Raw genomic sequence first — 20,457 nt, forward strand, 5'->3', positions numbered from 1 at the left:
GGATTACCAGGCTCTCAGAGACCAGAAATAATCTCCCCCACCATTCACTCCCAACATACACACCCACGTGTACACACACTCACACTCCTTGTTTTCAGAAACACAGACCTTGCATAGTTGGTTCTCTTTTCAGAGTATCCTATGCAACATAATCTTTCCTAGTTATATTGCACTTTTCTTACCACGCATGTAAGTAAAAGCTTACTTTAGTCTGACTTGATATTTAGAGAGGAAGATGCCAGTTGGGAAGAAGCCTGTCAGTTTGTCGAGCCTGCCCATGACAGGTGGGGTGCGGAGGAGCTTCTCTGGTGACGAAGAGTTGACTCCTCCTCCAGCACAGACAGCCCCAGAGGCCTTCCCACCTCCCAGCACTAGCCGAGAGTTCATTCCCAGCCTCAAAACAGGTAATAGTCCCATCAGCACCTCAGGTACTACAGGGGGTGAAAGTCTGGGCAGGGCGGTGGGAGACAAAGCATGGTCTGGCGTGACAGATGCTGACTCATTAAATTTTTATTTTTCTTTCAACTAAAAACTTCATCTTCACTAGTCCTTGGTAGTCACTTCACTAAGTTAAGTCATCAGGGAGGGGTTTTTATTTTATTATAAACCACTTCTGAGCTTCACATTAGGAGAAAGCTCATCATTTCAGTTGGTGGAATTGAGAGGCAGCATGTCCTGGTTCGTGGTTTCATTAAAATGGCTGAACATTTTCCATTGCAGAATTCCATGTAGCTTGACCAGGGGAGAAGCACACCGTTAGGGATCAGTCTGATTAATCAGAGCCAAATATGAGGCTTTGCATTCCCATGGAATTTTGGTTCTGGTGGTAACATTTACCACAATCTTAGTTGAATAACATGGACTTGGAAATACAGTCTTGTGTAATTTTGGTGTTGAATTTGAGTAAAATTTAATTCCCATTATTTCACGCTTATGTACTTACAGTGATTAAGTAAGTGACATTTAATTTGAATTTAATTGGTTTGGCGAAGCTACTAGCTTGTAAGGAATGCAAAATATTTTGCCCTTTGTAATTGCTAAGAACAAACATAGCACCATAAAATACTAGAAAGGTTTCACTTGCGTGTGATGAACCTCAGACAGAAGTGCGGAGGAGAGCACTTAGAAGCCAGAGTTGTCTTAGCCTTGGCATCTGTTCTGCCATATCCTAATTATTGCTTTTAAACTCCCTTGTTTTATTTAATCCGTATTCTTTAAAATGCCTTTTGTATGTTGAAAACCCTGATGGGTGTTAATACCTAGCTGTGTTTTCTTCTTCTTCCTCCTCTGTTCGTAATATCTTTATACCTGAAGTTTTGGGGGACTTGGGGGTTTTGGGGGGTGGGGGACAGGAGTGCCATTTTTAAGATACGTTCTTTAGCTTTAGTCTCCTTACCAGGGTATTAGGTCATCATCATTCTTCCTACTCTGTCTTCCTGAAGATCACTCTAATAATATCCTTATTTCTAGAAGAAATTACTCTCTTTTGTATAAAAAGTAGATGAGGACTGCAAATATGAGTTTATCTGCTCTTTAATGGAAAAACATTTAAAGTCTATCTAAAGAGCATTTCAGTTTCTTTTCTTGTTTGTCTCTTTTGTTTTGACCTTGTTATTTATGAAATAGTCTTTAAGCAATTAACTATAGATATTGTGAGCTCTGAATACGTTTGAATTTTTATTGAGTTTTGTTGGATTTATTGGCGTTTTTATCGGGTTTTAAGAATTAGACTAATTTAGAAGGTGCGTGTCACATTTTGTAAGATGTTACTAATTCACGTATAATAGAACCTAAGTTCTAGGATTGGCAGAACCCAAGAACTTAGAGTACATGCATGGGATGGAAACCACAGGGTCTCCTAAGTGACTTCCTTCTTTCACCGGTGTCTGTAGTGTCTTCTGAGCTGGGGGCACATCGTGTGGGACTTGGTGTGATTTTACTCTGGTGAAACTGTGTGGTACTACATTGCTATCTGACCTACCTGGAAGCTACAGTTTGATTAGCTACTCAGAGTTTATTACTTCTGGACTTCCAGCTAGGAAAATATGATTTCCATTAGTTCATCTCCTGAAATATTAGTGATGAGAGTCAGCAAAGTGACTTCCTTTTAAAAACGGAGCTAGAAAAATGCACTTGCGCCGCATTCAGCCACAGGATCTATTTTATTTCATCCGTCATTCATTGAGTATAAGGCCTAGAAAGGAGAAATGATTCGTGTGAAGATACCAGACCGGCATTGTTTTAGGTTCCATGAAAACCGTCAGACTGTGCATCAAAGCATTCCACATCTGAGTGAGCCTTTCACCTTTCTCTTGAGTTACTTTTTTTTAAGCACATTATTTCCATATTTTAACATGAGTGGAAGCATACTCCAGAAATTTGTTGTTTATAGTAAATGCAGATAGTTTCAGGATGTGCTTTAGAATCTCGACTTACCTTTGTCCCATTTCAAAAAAACAAACATCCATTTGAATGGAACGTTTGGTCTGAAGCACAGGAACTCTTTTCTCATTCATTTAGCCATCTGATCATCCTAGAACAAGATACTGTTTTAACCAACCTTTTATTGTGGGTACTGCACCTTTAATGAAACATGGTTTGTTGTTTTTTTTTTTTTTTCTTTTCCATGTATTTATTTTCATGGTATTGTTCAAATGTCCTTAACAATTAATATGTGTTGGTTAGATTTAAAGGTTGACTATTATATTCTTGATAGTCTCCATAAAAGTATTGTTAATTATACTACGCAAAAGAAGAACTGCACAGTCGTGTTTACTTTGAGTTTCCCAACAGTCTGATTGGTGTTTGTTTTGCTGTTATTATAGGCTTAGTGTATTCGCTTTTCTGTCTTTGGACTATTAAATTTTTTAACACCATTACCAAAACAAATACCAAAGTAAAATGAAGTGAATTGACCTCTCTCAAAAGATTATTCTTTAAATTATTAAGATATCAAATACCACTATTCTTTTAAAGATTTTATTTGTAAGTAATCTCTACACCCAGTGTGGGGCTCAAACTCACCACCCTGAGATCAAGAGTCCATTGCCTTACCAACTGAGCCAGCCAGGCACCGGAAAGACCACTATTTTTTAAACTAATCTTTGTAACTATGATCAGGAAGAAAGTATTTTTCTGCGACTGCACTACTTGACTTTAAAAATATAACCATTTTAATATTGTTCCACATGGTGGTACTATCTAGTTAGTGATTCAGGTAAACTTAATTGGCTTACTGTTCATCTAAATACTCTCTGAGCCCTAATTCTTCTCATAAATTGACTTTTTCCTTTCTGTATAAGCAGTTCCCAGTTTACATTCCATATATGTGCACATCGTCTTGTTCCAATTGTAATGAAAAGATCCGTAATGGAAAAAACAAAACTTGCACCTTTGATTTGAAGACGAGTTATCTCAGAGAGTAACACAGCCAGCATGGGTGGGAGTCACACGTTGCTCAAACGCGATTGTGGCAGGCACCGCGGCCCAGGGAGGCTTGCGCTGGCAGTCAGTTCCCCCAGCCACAGCCCCTGGAAAAGCTGGCTGTCTGTGGCCAAGTGTCCCTACTTTCCAGGGTCTTAACGGGAAATCTCTTGTTTCCAAATATTCAGTCAAATTTAAAAGAACCATGGGAGGAGGGAGTGGGAAGGACACAGTTTGTGACCTCTGATTTAACACATCCTTGTGCTGAAGAAATTGGAGAAGGAAGGATTGGATCCCAGTCAGTGTGTTAGCATACAGGACCACCCATTTCCAGTATTTGGAGCTTGACCAGCCCAATTTTGGTTAAACGGTAACTTCTTTAAGAAACCTGAGTACCTTTCTGAGAAGTTGGTGGTTACTAAGACTAGTTTTTAGCACCTAGCTGAGACCATTTTTATTTAAAAAGTAGGGAAGTAATTTTTTGAAGGAGAGTTCTGTAGGAAGTAACGGTAGACCATGAACCTCCAGGAAAGGATTCAGAGGAATCTGAAGTTACTGGATAATTGTGTTGAAGGACGGTAACTTAAGAGGGATTTATTTTTTTAAAAAAGGAAAATTTCGGTATTAAATAGCCTAAAGTTTTTGCCCAAGGCCACTGCTGGGCCCAGCAAAGAAAAAAATTTTTTTCTTCGTCTTTGCCCATGCATTAGAAAGAAGCCTTCCTGTCCCTAACGATTCTGACTAGCCATGACTTCAGTGGCTATCAAGAAATCTAAACCCCACTGAAAATACTAGAAACTTAAAAACAGTTGTCCACAGAAATAAAGACTTACTGGAACATGGCCTGTTTATGAATCGAGGACCGTCTAGACTGTTGGGTTTGTCTTCATTAAAAAGGAAGTCATCAGGGGCACCTGCCTGGCCCAGTTGGTAGAACATGCAACTCAGTCTCAGGGTCATGTGTTCAAGTTCCATGTTAGGCGTGGAGCCTACTTAAAATTTTAAAAAAGGAAGTCCTCAGATCCTCCGATAAGGACTCAGGCAGTACTGCTGTTAGGTGATGCCGTTGCCATCATTAGCCATTTTGCACCAATGATTTTCACATTGCTGATGTCAGTAAAGTTTTATTTTACCTAAAATGATTGTTCAAGTTTTCCAGGATTTTAGTTTTAATATAGGTGTTTATCCAATATCAGATTTATGACTTATTTTTATGAATATGAAAATTATGTATAAACATGTCTATCATAGATGATATCATACTTTATATTATTTATAATAGTATTTTACTATTATTATCAAATTTATATCTTTTTTCTACAGGGAGTCTTTTTAATGAAGGTACTCCTTGGAGATGATAAGATTATATTGAAGTCATTTATTAACGTCACTTATTTTAAATATTAGAGTTCAGAATCATGCAAGAAATGCGTCACTGTTGTATAGACATTGACATAAAAGTGAATACTTAGTTATAAGAAAAATTCAAATTATTCTCATCAAATCAGCGATCACTATTAACTTGACCACTTCATTGAAGAGGTTCATTGTGCAGTGTCTAGATTACGGCATTGTTCCTTTCTGGGACTTTCCTAACTGCCAATATATTTTAAGAATTAAAGTGAATTAAAGGTTCATACTTCTGGGGGTTAATTTTAAGAGTTATGGAAGACATGAAGAAGTCTTATTAGCTGTATAAAGCTGGTGGAACCTGAAGACTGAAAGTAATCTGAATTTTCCAGAAAGGCTTAATCACATCCCCTGCATTTATCTCTCTCATGCAGTGACTACATTGCAGCTGAAGGAGGAGTTGATAGATGGAGAGGATTATAATTTCCTCCAAGGAGCGTCCGATCAGGAGAGCAATGGCTCTGCCAGCTTCTACATCAAACAGGAGCCCTGAGGCGGGCTCCGGACCCAGGGGCGGGAGGGAGGGGTTTTACAAAACAGGACTGATTTATAACCAACCGAGCTGTACAGCGGGGCTATTCCACTGGGACATTTTGCTAAACATAGAAAATTTCAGTTCCAGATTTTTCAGGTGGGTGGGGAAACTATTTTAGTCGTGGGGGGAAATTTTTCAATTTATAAAGATGGACAATTTTTGTGTTGTATTTGAAGCTTTTGGAAGAATTTTGTAATATTTTCCAAGTTTGGATTTATGTGCATTGTTAACAACTGAAATTCTAACTTTTTGGTAAGATTAAAGTTTAGGTAGCAGGATTGAAGGAAATGATTTAAAAGAAGGATATAGTTGTAAATGCAAATGAACTGTCATTACAAATGAACCTTTTTGGTACCTGTTGGGAGATTTTGGGATTTTAGAAGTTAGGCCAGTCACATCTCCAGCTTCCTTTGCTGCAGAAATATGCAACTGAACCCCCCTCCCAGGGAGGGTTCATCACCACATAGGATCATGGAAGGGGTAATTAATTCTGCTTGTTGGCATTTTATTGCAGCCCATTTTAAATGTTTGTACAGAAATGTTTTTCATTCTGTGAAAATTTATTTGGAGTTCTATATGAAACTGGAAGAACTCTGGATACTTTTATATGTTCTCTTTTAATTAAAAAAAAAAAAAAAAGATTAAAATTATCCTAACACTAAAGTGTTAAACTGGAATGGTTGACAAGATATACAGGATCTCAGTCTACATGTCGAGGGGTTGGGGAAAATGCAATATTGTCCGTAGTTCATTTTATTTTCCTTACTAAAGATACCCCACATGAGGGATTCTGGTCAGGCCTCTACCATTTCCCTCCATCAGTTAGATGATACTTGGTATAACCACACCCCAAAACAGATGTTCTACTGTATTACCAGTGGAATCAAATTCAGAGTTGTTTAAAGCCAAAAATCCGTTTAGATTTCAAAATCATTCCAGCTCTGCTTTTAACTATCCTGGATTTGTTAGAAAACTAATTTGAAAGAGAATTTAATTTTCTTAAAATTCCATATATATAAATATAAATATATATATATATAGTATGAATTGTCTTTTAATTGTATTCAAAATTAATTTTAACGATAATAACTGATTTGGACCATTTCAGACATTCCCTATTTTAAAATTCACATGGCTTCCTTTAAAAAAAGGATACAAGGGTAAATTGGTGAAAGGTTTGCTCTCTGCATTTTTCAGACCTTCTGAGTTGTGACTGAATGAGAGAGCTCTAGCGTTTACCAGTGAGGTTCATAAACTAAACTCTCAGGAATTAATTGCATCTGTTCTAGAAGTGCTTCTGGGTCTTAGCCTGGCCTCTTCAGAGTGGTAACATTGGCCATCTCCTCTGGAATATAGGTAGGGCTAATTAGAAATTAATCAAAATGATTAACCTCTAAAGTCCTTCAGCCTATGGAATGCTTTAAAAAAATGGTAATGGAAAGCCCCAGGAGATCATTTTAGGTAAGATTTTTGTTTGAATTTTAAAATGCATAGAACATTAAAAACCAGCAATTTATTTTCTAAAATATTGCTCTACTTTTGGGAATAAATAGCATTGGTAATACGCACAGGTTTACCTCATTCTATGCAAGAGGGGTTAATAACATAAGGTTTTGTAGTTGCTACTGGAAGTAAAATTTGTTACTTTATAGTGTAAGAATGTATGGAATCGCATGTCAACATTTCTTAATACTGACTCTTTAGGGGCATAAATGCAGATCATATCAACGCCAGGTTGATTCTCACGTGTCAAATATATGTGAATTCAGCTGTTAAATTACTGGATATTTATCTTAAACAACCTTACTGAGAGGGACCTACTGTAAATGTGACATCCTCACACTTCCCAAATCTTTAACTTAAAGAATCTTCCCATAAACTTAAAGCCTGGAAGACTTCCAAAGCAGGGCTTACCACGATCTTCGTTCTCAGGCTCTGGTTCCATGACACGTGACAGGGGCACAGGAAGCAGCTGCATGGTGCGCTTTGCCAGTACCTTGGGCTCTGGGGCTCTGCAGGGACCTGAGAAACCCAGGAGGGATTTGATTTGGAGCCTGGTAATGAGTTGTGTACAGTGCTCATTTGGAGCCAGGTCCTGTAAGCTTCCAATTATCTAGCAAAACCAGGCTCTGAGTGTTTTCGAATTTCCCACCTGTTTGCCAAGTGTTTCCTGTCTTGACCCCGTGACCAACAGCTAAAGGTTGGCAAGGACTTCCTAGCAGCCTAAACACAATCTGAAGCCCTCCTCATCATTCAGGCTCTAACTCCTGCCGCTGATAAACAGGAAATAAGTCAGTGCAGAGGAGATTGGTGTCTTAGCCATAACTCCAGTCGTACAACCCAATAGCCCCATTCTCTTTTACGGTTCAAAATGTACTGCTGACCTTGGGTTTGCTTTCATTTTTTTCCTGTTAGGATTATTTGGGGATTTTTGGTAGTTTAAACTCTTTTAACCTTTTCCTTGCTGTGTATGAGGAAAGCTAAAGCTGTTATCAACAACTTCTACGGATACTAACACGGGTTTTCAGTGTTTGTTTGTTTTTATTATATTAATTTTGCGTGATGTGAATACCCTCTCCCATCAATATTTGTATTATGGTGCTATATATTTGGTAATGATCCTTTACTATTGGGAAGGGATTTTAAAAATACTGTGATTAAACTGGGTTGCTTCCTTTGATTTTCATATTTTAAATAAAGCCACAGTCATTTATACAAAAGAAAAGCATCTGTCCCTGGGCAAATCTTTTGAGGACAGAGGTCAAAGTAAACTGCATAAGGTTTTTACATCATTTCTGTATGTATTTGATATATAGATCAATATCTGTACAAATTAATCTTTTATTTTCTTGGTAACTTGTGATCATTGAGAAAGTGTTTGAGACTTTCTCAGGAAGTGTATATAATGGCGTGAAAAATTCCTTCAGAGAAACTTATGTTCCTTTCATTTTTACCAAACTGCAAATTTTCAGCATGGATGTGAAAAGCATTAAAATTATAACTTTGTGTACAAGATGAAAATAATTCACTAAATTTGCCCTTTTTTACACAAAATAAAATGTTAAAGTTGAGTTGTATCTGAGCGGTTCTTTAATACGCTTTAGTCTTTGAAGGGTGTCATTTTTTATTCAAAGTACTGAGTGCCTTCTGTAAGCAATCACAGGTCTCTGAGAGAGTCAGGTCAGTTCCTTCCTCCCAGAACCTGTGCCCCTTATGTGGGAAAGCAAGCACATGAGTGAGGAAGAATCTGCTGGTAGCTGACAAGGGAGGAACAGAATATGGATGGATATGTGGATGTGGCTGCATTTGAGCCAGGATTTCATAGAAAGGTAAATGGCAAAAGCACAGCATGGGCAGAGGGGAGTGCGACCGCCGGCAGGGAGGTTTCGTCACTTTCGAACATGCTGTTTCAGCCTTGGCATGCTTGCTAGAGGACTTTTTTTTTTTTTTTCATTTTTTATTATTTTTTAGTCTTACATTTATTTATTTTTGAGAGACAGAATGAGACAGAGTGTGAGTGGGGGAGGGGCAGAGAGAGAGGGAGACACAGAATGTGAACCAGGTTCCAGGCTCTGAGCTGTCAGCACAGAGCCCGACACAGGGCCCAAACCCATGAACGGTGAGATCATGATGTGAGCCAAAGTCAGACACTTAACTGACTGAGCCACCCAGGTGCCCCATGGGGACTTTTTTTTAAGCTCCCTTAACCTCAACAGCAGACAATTCATAGGCTGTATATAAATTATCCCAGCTAGGGCACTATCAGCAATAACCAAAGTATGGAAAGAGCCCAAATGTCCCATCGATGGATGAATGGATAAAGATGTGGTATATATACAATGTAATATTACTCGGCAATCAAAAAGAATGAAATCTTGCCATTTGCAACTAAGTGGATGGAACTAGAGGGTATTATGCTAAGCAAAATTAGTCAGAGAAAGACAAATATCATATGACTTCACTCCTATGAAGACTTCAAGATACAAAACAAATGAACATAAGGAAAGCAAAAATATAAAAACGGGGACAAAAAAATAGATACAAATATGGAGAACAAACGGTTACTGGAGGGGTTGTGGGGGGGGTGGGCTAAATGGGCAAGGGGCATTAAGGAATCTACTGAATCATCGTTGCACTATATGCTAACTAGCTTGGATATAAATTTTTTTAAAAAATCAATTAAAAAAATTTAAAAATTATCCCAGCTAGCTCTTGTTGTTTACATGAAGAGGAAATGCAAGACACCCTCCTTTACCAACTGTCTCTTCGGTAAGTTACTCAACGTTTACTAAAAAAGCTGCAGAGAATTTTATGGATGTAAGATAATGGGTTGAGTCTCTTCTGGGGTTAATTTCATCATCACACTTTAGAAATATAGAACACATTCCAAGAAAAACAGTATCTGCCTTGCTTTCTACCTTAAATGGCTTGAATAGTTGCCTACTACATGGGAATTCCCAGCTTGGCTCTCATTTACAGTCCCATGAGTTTTACATATATATATATTACTCTTTAAGCCTCTTAGGAAACTAGTTTTCTGGTGTGCTTTATGCCCAGCATATGCATTAAGAGTAGTAAGTGTTTCCCAGAAGTAAGTAACTTTTTAGCCCTGTGTTGTTTATCCAGTCTTGTGAGATCAGGGGGAACAGTAAAGGATTTCCTCTTATAGACTTGCTGAGGCTGGCGTAACCCTCTTTGGCCAGTCTCACAAGCAGGCCAAATAGGGTTTGCCTATTGACAAAAAGCAAATAACCCTGGAAAAAAGTAATGCATTTTATTTTTTTATTTAACGTTTATTTATTTTTGAGACAGAGACAGAGCATGAACGGGGGAGGGTCAGAGAGAGAGGGAGACACAGAATCTGAAGCAGGCTCCAGGCTCTGAGCGGTCAGCACAGAGCCCGATGCGGGGCTCGAACTCACGGAGTGTGAGATCGTGACCTGAGCCGAAGTCGGCCGCTTAACCGACTGAGCCACCCAGGCGCCCCAGTAATGCATTTTAAAGAAGAAACACAGATGGCTAACAGACACATGAAAAGATGCTCATCATCCCTTACCATCAGGGAAATACAAATCAAAACCACGATGAGATATCACCTCACACCTGTCAGAATGGCCAAAATCAAAAACATAAGAAACAAGTGTTGGCGAAGATGCAGAGAAAAAGGAACCCTCATGCACTGGTGGGAATGCAAACTGGTGCAGCCACTGAACACAGTATGGAGGCTCCTCAAGGTTAAAACCAGAACCACCTCTCCCTCTCTCTGTCTCTCAAACTTAAAAAACAAACAAAAAACTACCCTACCATCCAGCAATCACACTACTGGGTATTTACCCGAAGAATACAAAAACACTTCAAAGGGATACACGCACCATTATTTATTGCGGCATTATTTAGAATTGCCAAACTATGGAAGCAGCCCAAGTGTCCATCCATAGATAAATGGGTAAAGAAAATATAGTGTATAAATAAACACAATGGAGTATTATTCAGCCATAAAAATAAAAAAGGGCCGCCTGGGTGGCTGAGTCAGTTAAGCATCTCTTGATTTCGGCTCAGGTCATGATGTCACGGTTTGTGGGATTGAGCCCCGCGTCGGACTCTGTGCTGACGGTGTGGAGCCTGCTTGGGATTCTCTCTGTTCCTCTTCTGCTTGTGTGTGCTCTCTCTCAAAATAAATAAACTTTAAGAATAAATTAATAGGGGCTCTAGGCGGCTCAGTTAAGTGTCTGACTTCAGCTCAGGTCATAATCTCACAGTTTATGGGTTTGAGCCCCATGTCGGGCTCTGTACTGACAGCTCAGAGCCTGGAGCCTGCTTAGGATTCTGTCTCCCTCTCTCTCTGCCCCTCCTCTGCTCACACACACTGTCTCTCTAAAATGAACATTTAAGGGGCGCCTGGGTGGCTCAGTCGGTTGGGTGGCCGACTTCGGCTCAGGTCATGATGTCGCGGTCGGTGAGTTCGAGCCCCGCGTCGGGCTCTGTGCTGATAGCTCGGAGCCTGGAGCCTGTTTCAAATTCTGTGTCTCCCTCTCTCTGACCCTCCCCCATTCATGCTCTGTCTCTCTCTGTCTCAAAAGTAAATAAACGTTAAAAAAAAAAAAAAATTTAAAGTGAACATTTAAAAAAATGTTTTTTAATTTAAAAATAAATAAAAATAATAAAATACTATAAAAAAGAATGGGAGGTGCCTGGGTGGCCTAGTTGGTTAAGTATCTGACTCTTGATTTTGGCTTAAGTCATGATCTCATGGTTTGTGGGATCAAGCCCTGCATCAGGCTCTGTGCTGACAGCTCAGATTCTCACTCCCACTCTCTCTCTCTCTAACTTTAAAAATAAATAAAAAGCATGAAATCTTGCCATTTGCAACAACATGGATAGAGCAGAGTATAATGCTAAGTGAAATAAATCTGAGAAAGATAAATACCACATGATTTCACTCAATGTGGAATTTAAAAAAAAAAGCAAAGGAGGGAAAATAGAGACAAACCAAGAAGCAGACTCAACTCTGGACAACTGACCATTACCAGAGGGGAGGTGGGTGGGGGCACGAGGGAACCAGGGGGTGGGGATTAAAGAACATATGATGAAAAAAATAAAGCATTTTGGTTTTTAAAAAAAATTTTTTTTAACGTTTATTTTTGGGACAGAGAGAGAGCATGAATGGGGGAGGGGCAGAGAGAGAGAGAGAGACACAGAATCGGAAACAGGCTCCAGGCTCTGAGCCATCAGCCCAGAGCCTGACGCGGGGCTCGAACTCACGGACCGTGAGATCGTGACCTGGCTGAAGTCGGACGCTTAACCGACTGCGCCACCCAGGCGCCCCAGTTTTTTAAAGGTTTTATATACATATATATGTATATATACATATATATATTTTTTTTTTTTTTAGAGAGAGGGCAAGCAAGTAGGGGAGAGGGAGAGAGGGAGAGAATCTTAAGCAGGCTCCACACTCACAGAGCCCAATGTGGGGCTTGAATCCCATGACCCTGGGATCGTGACCTAAGCCAAAAACAAGAGTCGGACATTCGAGCCACCCAGGGCCCCTAAAGTAACGCATTTTAAACAATGCGTGTAATACACGTTCAAATAAAAGTTGTACTGAAATCATAAAAGGTTCTGAAGGAGTTAACTGCTTTCACACACCTAGCTGGTATATAGGATTTACCCTCACCACAGTCCACCCTTTCTCATTCACTACCAAAGTAAGTCCTTAAGTCCACACCATAAAGTCCACAGCTTTCCCCACTCCAAATTTGACTCCAGTTACCCTCCAACCTTATAATTTTCTGGAGTCACTTGGAAGGAAAACTAGGTAAAGCAGAGTGGCCAAGAGCGTGGGGTCCGAATCCAGCTGCCGGCACTGAAACCTTACTCCTTTACTGGTTAAGTCTGTAATCTGGCTCCGTTTCCTCAGTCGTAAAGTGAGGATACCAACCTCCTAAGAGTTGTGAAGACTGTAAATAAACTGATGTATGTAAAGTTGTTAGAACAGCCTTGACACAAAATAAGCCCATAATTAACTGCTGCTGCTAATCCAAGTACCTCAGCCCGTGTGCAGAGGGGTCACTGGGGGACACATTAAAATGCTGAACCTCGGGACTGTCCCATCTGTAACTTTAATAATCAAACTTCTACTTAATGTAGTGAGAGCACGTAGCGTATATAAACATTAAATGTGACATTGAAAAATAATTTAGAAAATGTTAAACTCATTGACTTGTAACATTTTTTGCACCAAACTGTCAATGTATTTTTGTCTTTGTTTTGTAGTCTAGCAATATGCATTAAAAAAAGTAACAATGGGGCACCTGGGTGGCCCAGTCTGTCAGGCATCCAACTCCGGCTCAGGTCATGACCTCACGGTTTGCACGTTCAAACCCCACGTCGGGCTCTGTGCTGACAGCTCAGAGACTGGACCCTGCTTCAGATTCTGTGTCTCCCTCTCTCTCTGACCCTCCCCTGCTCATGCTCTCTCACTCTCTCTCAAAAATAATACAGAAAGGGGCGCCTGGGTGGCGCAGTCGGTTAAGCGTCCGACTTCAGCCAGGTCACGATCTCGCGGTCCGGGAGTTCGAGCCCTGCGTCAGGCTCTGGGCTGATGGCTCAGAGCCTGGAGCCTGTTTCCCATTCTGTGTCTCCCTCTCTCTCTGCCCCTCCCCCGTTCATGCTCTGTCTCTCTCTGTCCCAAAAATAAAATAATAATAATAATAATAATACAGAAAAATAATTTTTTTTAATTTTTTTTTAATCTTTATTTTTGAGAGAGAGAAAAACAGAGTGCGAGCAGGGGAGGGGCAGAGAGAGAGGGGACACAGAATCCGAAGCAGGCTCCAGGCTCTGAGCTGTCAGCACCGAGCCCGACGTAGGGCTCGAACTCACGGACCGCAAGATCGTGACCTGAGCCGAAGTTGGACGCTCAACCGACTGAGCCACCCAGGTGCCCCACATTGTTCCTTTTACACCTGCATTGCAGGGGCATCATCCTCATCCTACAGATGTCCTTAGACTTCCATTTCTTCAGACACAACTCGCCCAGTTTTCAGTCAACAAAGATGTAACTCTGGACTGGACGGGTCCGCGTTTCACCCTTGGCGAGTCTCAACAAATTCTGGGTACGGAAACACACCTTTTTCTACATCCTCTAAGGCAGCTGCGATACTTATTTTCATTATTTCCTCTTCAGTTTCCGTACTCACCCAACCAGTGCCACACTCGTCCTCGTCTGCCTCACTACTTTCCCTCCTAGAGTCTACAAGTGCACCCAGATGCTGACAAGGGGCAGATGGTTCTTCCACCGCAAGTAGGATCATTTGCTTCTGGATAATGCTATGAAAGCCAAGGGACCAAGTCACTTCTTCCAGTTTGGCATCAAGTAAGCACAGGAGACTGCACCAGTTTCCAAGGGCTTTATTAGTAAGTTTTAGAAAAGAAAGATTGATTCTCTGGCTTCCAAGTCAGTGGAATGCAGAGCAGTGTCCGGGGACGTATCGGGGGTGCCGAAGGGGACTGATGCTCCGTCGTCCACCTTTTATTCGTAGATCCAGTCAAAAGCACAAGGCTTGTAGTCAACCAATTCTTCAGGCTTAAACCACAGGCTGATTTCTTTCTCTGCACTTTTTACTGAATCGCTGCCATGAATGATGTTCCTGAGAGAGACAACAATTACTGACTACCACATTTTAGAGTGCAAAAGTCTGTTCATGGCTGAAGCAAAGGATGGTCGCTGCAGACCTTTCCCGCCAAACTGCCACCTGAAGCAGGAGACCCAAGGCATTTCCGCTTAAAAGCAACTATAAAATTCTAAGAGTATTGGATCAAAAGCATCCCGTGGCTCAGCTCTGTTATGCTCCCGCTTCCAAAACGAGTGTTTGTACCCCAAGACTGCTGTGCCACAAAACATTACTTCTCTCATTTTGAAAAACAGGGAGAACCAGACCGAGAGCCAGACGAGATGTGATACATTCACTATCGGGGGCCATTTCTGTTGCATTTTCTTACAACCCTAATTTGCAAAGCTCAGCCAAGACATTCACACGCCCAACCCCTCTATTCCATTTGGATCTTAAACTCTGTAAGGTTTTTGCCCAGATTTTATACAGCAAGGGAACCAAAGGGTTAAATGACACGCCTACAGACACAGCACCGCACAGAGCAGAGGCTCTTTGGCTGTGTCCCCTGAGACCTACCACATGCAGCTCCCTTCTGTGAGGTTTTGGTTAAAATTTTAAGTAGCCCAGGGGGAAGTAACTTTTTAAGGGAGCTTTCATCCAGTGATCATTACCACCTAATTTTAAAAGTTCAAACCTTCCTAAAATTGGGATATGCCCCAAATGGTTTGTACCCATCCCCCACCCTTTTTAAGTGGCTTTGAGGAAACATCATTGGCGCCCCTCGGGACTCACCTGCCAACTTGAATGCAGAAGTCCCCACGGATGGTGCCTGGCTTAGAATCTGCTGGGTTGGTCTCCCCAAGCATCACTCGCCCCGTCTTTACCACGTTCAGTCCCTCCCAGACCTGGACAGGAGGGAAAAGGAACTGCATCAGATCTGTCCTTTGGGGCCACCAGGAACAAACACTCAGCCCTGCCTGACGGCACACTTCAATCAGACCAGTCTGTGCCATGGCCAACCAGCCGGCCCCAGCAGACAGCAGGGGCCGGTGCAAGGTGCTTGCGCTCCATCCCGGGCACGCTGCGAGGAGACAGAGAAACCACCTACCCAACCCAGGGACTTCCCAGCCATGAGAGGAAGGCTAACAGGACTGAAGACCCTTCTGCAGCCACAAACACGGACAAGAAACGGTGATGGAAGGGTGGAGAAAAGTGATCAGACTGGAACAGGGGCAGTGGGATGGGCATCTGACTGTTAGCACGGGACACTAGGTTTGCATGAAAACAAAAAGTGCATTGCAGGGAAGAGCAGAAACAAAGCCATCCTCAGAGAACAGGAAGGAGGTCCACTTTCTCCTCGACTCTGCGCCTCCTTATTGTACCCTCTGTTCTCTTCCTTCCCAACTGGACACAAATGCCACAGGAGGAAATCGACTGCTCTATTTCTAGCACTGGATTAGAAAACTTCTTCCCCTTGCTTTTGCCCCCCAAGCTCCTAGCAGCTCCGTTGACTGAGTAACTCCAGCAGGCTCCGTTTGTAAAACAAGGCATTTGGAGTAGCTGGGGCCGATGTCTAAAAAGACACACGGGCACTGTGCAAGCCCAGTCCTGTATCAGCCCTTATTTTCCTCCATACCCCCCCAAAAGTACTTGCCATGGCCACAACCGGCCCGGAATTCATGTACTTCACCAGCCCGGGGAAGAACGGGCGGTCCTTCAGGTCAATGTAGTGCTGCTTCAGGAGTTCCTCTGAGGCCTGGCATTGAACAGGAGGTTGCAGTTAGGAAGTAAACTGGAGAGGCTCAAATACGGATCCATCCATCCCCAGAACCCCCCACTCAAAGGTCGGCTTTTCTAAAAGTCCAGTTATATGTTAACCCGCATTCATATGTAAGTGTGTATATATGTATGTAATATGTGTGCATATATATATATATACACACATACATATACGCATATACATACATGTGTATAGATATATACACATATATCTATAAAATAATTATCCTCTCCAAACCCTGACACTCTTTTAGTAGAAAGACTGTTCAGATCATGAAGACACCCTCATAATGTCCCTGGCGTTAGGGCTGGTACAACCCTAAAGAGTAGGTGATTTGAAAATCTAGATGTGGAGGGTCTGCCGTTGAAGGAAATACGCCAGAGAGAGGTCCGTTCCCAGTGTCCTTGTAAACATTTCAGATGTTAACCGAGAACATTCTCTTCTTCCCAGATGGGCCTGGTTGAGATTTCAATACTTATCCCTTAAGGTCCAGATCTGTGCCCCTACCTGTGGCGTGGAAGTGACAGGCACTGCCCTAAGCTGGAGGAAGCCGGCTGCGGGAGGGCTCCCCCCCGCCACCGCCCAGGGCACTTGCAGCGTCCCCCCCCCCCCCCCACACACACACTTGCAGCCCGCGGGGGCCGGGGCATAGGCCCGGGCGGGGGCGGGCTTCCCCCGCAGGCAGCGAGCCCGGGCAGGCGACACGTCACCTCCGCTTAACCTTGCGGAGGGCGCCGGGGGCTCGCGGGCCTCGGGGCTGGGCTCGGGCGGCTGTGTCGCCGCGGAGGCGAGGGCCACGGCTGGGAGCGGAAGCAGGAGCACCCCGGCGGCGCGCCGCGTTACCTGCAGGAACTTCATGGCCACGAGGCGGAAGCCCTTCTGCTCGAAGCGCTTGATGATCTCGCCCACCAGGCCGCGCTGCACGCCGTCCGGCTTGACGGCGATGAACGTGCGCTCCTGGTGGGCCATGGCCTGCGGGCGACAAGGGCGACTCAGGGCCCGGCGGCCGCGCGGACAAGGGAGGCGGCCCGCGCCTCCCCCCACCCCGCGGGCGCCCCGGCCCCTCCGCCCGCTCCGCGGGGACACGCGCCTCCAGGCCGCCGCCGCCCCGCCGGAGGGGACCCGGCACCGGGCCTGGGAGGAGGGGGGAAAGGAGCGGGGAGGTGAGCACGCCTGCGGGGAGGGGTCGGGGGGCGACAGGGGAGCGCGCCCGCGGCGTCTTACCGGGAAGCTGGCTGCGCTGCGGGGCGGGAGGCGCGACGTGGAGGGGGCGGCGGGGCCGGGAGCCGCTCGGGGGGAGGGCCCTGCGACGGCCACACCCCGGACGCCCCGCCGCCCAACCCGCGAGGCCGCCGCGGCCCGTGGTCCCTGTCCACGCCCCGGGCTCGCTCTCAGTGCGTGGGGGCTCGGGAGCGGGAAGTGGCTTCTCCACCCGGGTGTCCCGCGGCCGGGGCGCAGCTACGCACGTCCAGTCCGCACCCTCCCTTCTGTACCTGTTGCCGCCACACACGCGGGCACGTGCGCGCGCACACGCACACACACTGTGTACCTCCTGCCGACACACACACACACACACACACACACACTCTGGTCAGGTTCTCCAGTTCAGCCTGAGACCTACCCCTGACAAGATTCTCGAGTGTCTTACAGCAGACCTGTCATGTTTGCGGAGGGCTCTCCACCCTTGGGGGGCTCCCAGGTCCCTGGGGAGGCGGCGGGCCCCTCCTCTCGGCCCTTCCAGACCCCCATCCAGCAGCGCTTGTACCCCGAGCTGGTGAGAGCCCTGTGTCTGTCTCCCTTCAGGACAGTGAGCTGATCAAGGGGAGCCCTGTGTCCTCACCCTAGTGCTCCCGGCACTGCACTGACAAGCTGTACCTGCTAGATTGAAACTGGGCTTCAACTACCTCCATTTTGACCTCAAACTCGCTAATTGATTAAATTCTTCCTTCTAGTTTCCCTGTTAACTCAGGCAGAAAACCCTGCAGGCGAGCATCCCGTGATGGAAACAAACCACCCCCTCAAGCAACAAGAACTGCCCTGAGCCAGCAAGACCAGGGTGACTGACTGCAAGACAGTGAGCGATTTGACCTTCGCTGCTCACTTGTGGGTACGCACCGACCTTTGTCCCACGTAAGCTTTATGTGAACCTAGAAGCAGGGCACCTGGGTGGCTGAATCGGTTAAGTGTCCAACTCTTGGTCTCTGCTCAGGTCTTGATCTCAGGGCCACGAGTCTGAGCCCCACACTGGGCTCCACACTGCGTGTGGATGCTTTAAAAACAAAAAAGCAATGGGGTGCCTGGGTGGCTCGGTCAGTTAAGCCTCCGCTTCTTGATTTCAGCCCAAGTCGTGATCTCCTGTTTATCAGATCGAGCCCCACTGCCAGCTCTGTGCTAACAGCATGGAGGCCGCTTGGGATTCTCTCTGCCCCTCCCGCACTCCCTCTCTCTCAAAACAAATAAACTTTTAAAAAATGTTTAAAAGAACAAAAACAAACAAAAAGCAAAACAACAAAAGACCTGGAAGGTATTTTCAGCCCTTTGGAGACAGTCTTTGAGAGGGTCCACTGTCTTCCGGGTGGTGGCCTCCCTGGAATAAATCCCATTCTTGTTTCACCATGACTCCTCTCTGCCTTTGGGTTGTGTGGAACCTGGTCTGAATGGGTCCCTCCGAGCTGGGTGCCTTTGCACCCATGAGTCCTGGCTGCAAGGCGACAGACAGTCCAGCCCTGTTACACCTTGCTGGCTTCCCAAACTTCTGGTCACAGAGCATGAACACACAGCTCTCATTCTGGAGAAGAGACGACTAGTGTTCCCTGTGGCTTCGAGGCCAAGCCCTAATTTGAACTTCTTTTTCGGAGTTATCCAATGTCAACTGTGGGAAGGAGGCTGGGAATCTCACCGGACAATTCTCTGGAGAGCTGTTTGCCCCTTTGGCCCCGTCACTAATACCTCCCTGCAGGGGCAGCCTTCTGCTCACTTTTCTGTCCTTCCTGGAAAGACTGCCCTTAACTGGGCAAGGTGTGACCCCTGACCCTGCCTCACGACACACAAACTCATTCCCCAAAGGGCTGGCACTTCATCTCACTCCCCCCAAAACAAACAGGCCAGGCTTTGCATGCAACAGAAATGCCTCTAGTCCTCAGCTGGACGAGAAAACAGTAGCCCCTCGTGGAGGAAATCCTCCCACGAAGTATGCAAAGGTCAACTCTCATTGCGCACTTTAAATAATCTTAGTTTTGTCAGGGATGCCCCAGGGAAACTGGGAGGACACGGAAGCCCCCATCCCAACTCCCCTCCTCTCTACTCTCTACCAAAGCCAGGGCACAGGCAAAATACCAAGAAAGAAAAGCCGCTCAAGTTTGTGGCAAAAGTCATAGTCCCCAACATCTGTTCTCACTTTCCTCCTTCTCAGAGAATTTGAGTATTCTCCAAGCACAAGGTCGCCCAAATAAAAACCAGATAAAAAAGGTTCCACTTTCTCTTGCAGCGAGACACTTGCCCGTGACTAAGTTCTGGCCAATGAGATGGGACGGGGAGCAAAGGGGGTAAATCCAGGATTACCCCCTTGAAAGAACGCTCCACTCCCTTTCCCAACTTGCTGTTAGGCATGGGTGGTAACCCATGTTAGGATGGTTAGAAGGAAAGGAGTCACCGGACCACCTCAAGGCTCACAACCTCACCATCACTGCCTCCACTTAGCTATGTGGACTTTCTGGGCTTTTTACAGCTTTACTGAGGTATAACTGACAAATAAAACTTGTATGTAGTTAAGGTATACGATTTGATGTTTCAATTTACATCTAGTGTGACGTCATCACCACAATGAAGCTAATGAACGTTATCGATCACTTCACATAGTTACCATTTTTCTTTATTTTTGTGTGGTGAGCGCACTTAAGATCTACCCTCCTCGCAAGTTTCAAGTATACATACAGTATTGTGAACTATAGTCACAGTGCTGTCCATTTTAAAATAAAGGGTAAGTAAGTCCCAGGGCGCCTAGGTGGCTCAGTGGGTTAAGCGTCGACTTTTGGTCCCAGCTCTGGTCATAATCTCATGGTTTCTGAGTTCAAGCCCTGCACTGGGCTCTGTGCTGACAGTGCAGAGCCTGCCTGGGATCCTGTCTCCTCCCCTCTCTTTCTCTAAAAAATAAAAAATAAACTTTAAATAAATAAACATTAAAAAAAAAAGGTAAG

The 20,457-nt window shown here is 44.4% G+C and overlaps 2 protein-coding genes across 11 annotated transcripts in view; one reads left to right on the top strand and one right to left on the bottom strand.

Moving 5' to 3' along the window:
• MBTD1 (mbt domain containing 1) overlaps positions 1-8,439 on the top strand; it is a 71,143-nt gene extending 62,704 nt beyond the window's left edge. For all 10 annotated transcript variants that reach the window (XM_030294582.1, XM_030294583.1, XM_030294584.1 and 7 more), the window contains one exon: positions 5,208-8,439. In XM_030294582.1, coding sequence (XP_030150442.1) covers positions 5,208-5,326 — 119 coding nt within the window. In that variant the 3' untranslated portion in view covers positions 5,327-8,439. The remainder of the gene's footprint in view (positions 1-5,207) is intronic.
• A 5,823-nt stretch (positions 8,440-14,262) lies between these two features.
• On the bottom strand, positions 14,263-17,565 carry LOC115501146 (nucleoside diphosphate kinase B). The gene is made up of 5 exons (XM_030296054.1): positions 17,486-17,565; positions 17,105-17,233; positions 16,136-16,237; positions 15,274-15,386; positions 14,263-14,517 (listed from the first exon to the last, which is right to left on the bottom strand). Exons 2-5 carry the CDS (start codon positions 17,228-17,230, stop codon positions 14,400-14,402), a joined length of 459 nt encoding a protein of 152 aa, XP_030151914.1. The 5' UTR covers positions 17,231-17,233; positions 17,486-17,565; the 3' UTR covers positions 14,263-14,399.
• Between the last annotated feature and the right edge of the window lie 2,892 nt (positions 17,566-20,457).

This window comes from Lynx canadensis, chromosome E1 (assembly GCF_007474595.2).
Source record: "Lynx canadensis isolate LIC74 chromosome E1, mLynCan4.pri.v2, whole genome shotgun sequence".
NCBI lineage: Eukaryota > Metazoa > Chordata > Mammalia > Carnivora > Felidae > Lynx > Lynx canadensis.

What these genes read in the sequence shown, in the direction of transcription:
- LOC115501146 (XM_030296054.1), bottom strand. Translation starts at nt 17,230, where the DNA reads ATGGCCCACCAGGAGCGCACGTTCATCGCCGTCAAGCCGGACGGCGTG. An exon ending in CCGGGCCGGTTGTGGCCATG is followed by an intron (nt 15,387 to 16,135) that starts GCAAGTACTTTT and finishes CCTCCTGTCCAG; the next exon opens with GTCTGGGAGGGACTGAACGT. An exon ending in TTCTGCATTCAAGTTGGCAG is followed by an intron (nt 14,518 to 15,273) that starts GTGAGTCCCGAG and finishes TGTCTCTCTCAG; the next exon opens with GAACATCATTCATGGCAGCG.